This window comes from Lagenorhynchus albirostris, chromosome 4 (assembly GCF_949774975.1).
Source record: "Lagenorhynchus albirostris chromosome 4, mLagAlb1.1, whole genome shotgun sequence".
NCBI lineage: Eukaryota > Metazoa > Chordata > Mammalia > Artiodactyla > Delphinidae > Lagenorhynchus > Lagenorhynchus albirostris.
In genome coordinates this window covers 134,338,137-134,340,935 of record NC_083098.1, presented here as the reverse complement: position 1 = coordinate 134,340,935, position 2,799 = coordinate 134,338,137, and the positions used below count along the sequence as shown (strand labels likewise).

Here is a 2,799-nt window from a genome sequence, read left to right as displayed (position 1 = left end):
TATATTTTTATTATTATGATAATTTTTCTATGTTTTTGTTTTATTGACTTCAGTATTTTTTAATTATTCATATTTGTTTTACATTAGAGTGTATGTACATTTGAAAGTGATACATTTAAGATGCAATATATCATAACAGCTAAAAGCATATACTCTAGAGGCAAACTCCCTTGGTTGAATCCTTTACTATGTGGCTTTGAGCAAGTCACTTATCCTTTCTGTAACCCATCTGTAAAACAGGGATAATGACAGTACTTACCTCAGATTGGTATGAGAAATAAATGAGTTACTATACTTGAAGCACTTAAACAGCACTTTGCAAATTTAAGTGCTATACTTACTAATAATAGCAACATTATTATTGATTATCCTTATAACTCTATTTAATACTCAAACCTGTATTTCCATGTTCTATATAATATTTATTAACTCCTGATGATAACTAATGAAAGATATATTTGATCCCTTCTCCCCACCACCCAATTTTAGTTGATTTTTTTTTACTGCTTATCTTTATAACTTTAAGTATACTAATATCTCTAATCCTTAAATGATAGCTCTATAACTGATTGTGAAAGCTGAGGAAATCTGTATACTTTTTTTTTTTAAGAAGAAAAATTTTATTTCAAACAGGTTCAGTGGTATGTGTGCTACAGCAAAGGCTGATTGTAGCAGTTTCCTTTCAAACCTGCACTGATGTATAAATTAGACATTATTTGGGAATGATTAATTTCTGGTAAAATGTAGATTCAATCCAACATTAGACCAATTTTTACATTTATTGTAGACCCTATTTTAGTACTAGAGGTTAAATTTTCATCACCAAAAAATGAGAATATCCTTACAGCTACTCCTAAGGTAATGAGCTGTGAAATTAATTCCTCACTATTGTTTTGAAAATATACCCCTAGGTTGTTAAGAGAAATTCCGACTTCATCCAAATCTGTTATTTAATTCTTCAGTCATCATCTACTGTTGGCTTGATTGTCACTCCTCTTCTTATTTGACCCCAACCAATTAAATGCCAGTGTTTCTCAACTCTTCGGCTAAGGGCAATTTTTTCTCCTGATTCTGTGCACACAGGATTAGTCAAAACGATTTTGCCCAAATCAGCCTTGACTGCACTAACTCTTCCTTCTGTCGACAGGGATCCTATGTTCACCATAAGTACTTCATTCTTAGACAGCTTTTGCACTTTTGCTGCTTTCTTGTCTCCTTCAGTGAGTACACCTAGAAGCCGTCTAAGCAGGAAATAGGAAATTTCCAATTCTGTGAAGACCTCAGGTAAAGCTCCAACTGCACCAAGTACCTGCCCCACCATTCCGTCAGCCTGGCACAAAGCGTGATCAATATATTTTTTTTTTTTTTTGCGGTACGCGGGCCCCTCACTGATGTGGCCTCTCCCGCCGCGGAGCACAGGCTCCGGACGCGCTGGGCTCACGGGCCCAGCCGCTCCGCAGCATGTGGGATCCTCCCGGACCGGGGCACGAACCCGTGTCCGCTGCATTGGCAGGCGGACTCTCAACCACTGCGCCACCAGGGAAGCCCTACTTAGTTCTTCTGAGTTGTTCTAGCAAATTATTGATCCAAGGGGGTTACAGGAAGCCCCAAATCTGTAGCCAAGTCAGTCAAAAGTCTGGCTGGCATCACAAGCAATGGCATCTGGAGAACTGAACCTTTAACTGGTGGGATCTGCACTGACTCCTGTAGTGTTAATCTATGGGTGATTAATATCACCCATAGATTAACTCAATAGAGTTCAAGTGAGTATACCCAGCTGTGGTAGAAATGGAACAGTTTATTCTTTACCCAAATAGCAAAATTCTGAATTAGTGTTCTGTATTTCAAATAAGAGACCAACTCTTTTTATATATTAAGATATGCAACTCTATTCAGGGGGCTTCTAGAGCATAAGGAAAAAATTCCGAGTGATGAATGATGATTTTAATTTTTTACTCTTTGTGAAACTGTGCAACTCAGATTGGGACTTGAACCCATGGGCCAGGGCTTGAACCCAGCCAAAACCCAGACTGGGACTCGAACCCACAGTCTTTTAACTGAGATCACACATCTGGTCTCAGGACTTAATGAAGCTCAGGTTCTTGATGTCTCATTGCAGAAAGAATTCAGGGAGAGACAAAGTGAAAGGTAAAAAGTGGATTTATTTAGAGAGAAACACAATCCACAGAGTGTGGGCCATCTCAGAAGGTGAGAAAGGCACCAGGGTACGGGGTTGTCAGTTTTTATAAGGGTAGGTAATTCCATAGGCTAGTGAGTGGGAGGAGTATTCCAGCTATTTTGGGGAAGGGGTGGGAATTTCCAGGAAGTGGGCCACTACCTACTTTTTGACCTTTATGGTCGGCCTTGGAACTGTCATGGTGCCTGTGGGTGTGTCATTTAGCTTGCTGATGTGTTAAAATGAGCGTATCCTGAGGTTTAAGGTCTAGCGGAAGTCGACTAGTCTGCCATCTTGGACCTATTTGGTTCTAATCAGTTTATGTCCTGTCCTCAGGCTCTGTCATTCTTTTAAAGGTTGTGCCCTGCCCCCTTCCCTCCTGTTTCACTTGGGTCTTTCTGGAATTGTTCAAAAAATAGCACTGATACATTTTCATGTACATTTATTAAACTGCAGGAGAACAACGGCATGTCATTACAAGACAGGACTTCATTATCTTTTGCAAGTATTATAGACTACTTATTTTCTCTACAGTGGTAGGAAAAGAATGGGGGGCCAATATCTTCCCTTGTAACATCCACAGCTTCAAAAGCAATATGCATATTCCATGTTAGTGTAAAAAA

General features: G+C 39.3%; 1 protein-coding gene across 1 annotated transcript; it reads right to left on the bottom strand.

The window, feature by feature from the left end:
• Window positions 1–642: 642 nt before the first annotated feature.
• Window positions 643–1,323, bottom strand: LOC132519508 (eukaryotic translation initiation factor 2 subunit 3-like). Its single transcript, XM_060147437.1, has one exon. It carries the CDS (start codon window positions 1,319–1,321, stop codon window positions 959–961), a length of 363 nt encoding a protein of 120 aa, XP_060003420.1. The 5' UTR covers window positions 1,322–1,323; the 3' UTR covers window positions 643–958.
• Between the last annotated feature and the right edge of the window lie 1,476 nt (window positions 1,324–2,799).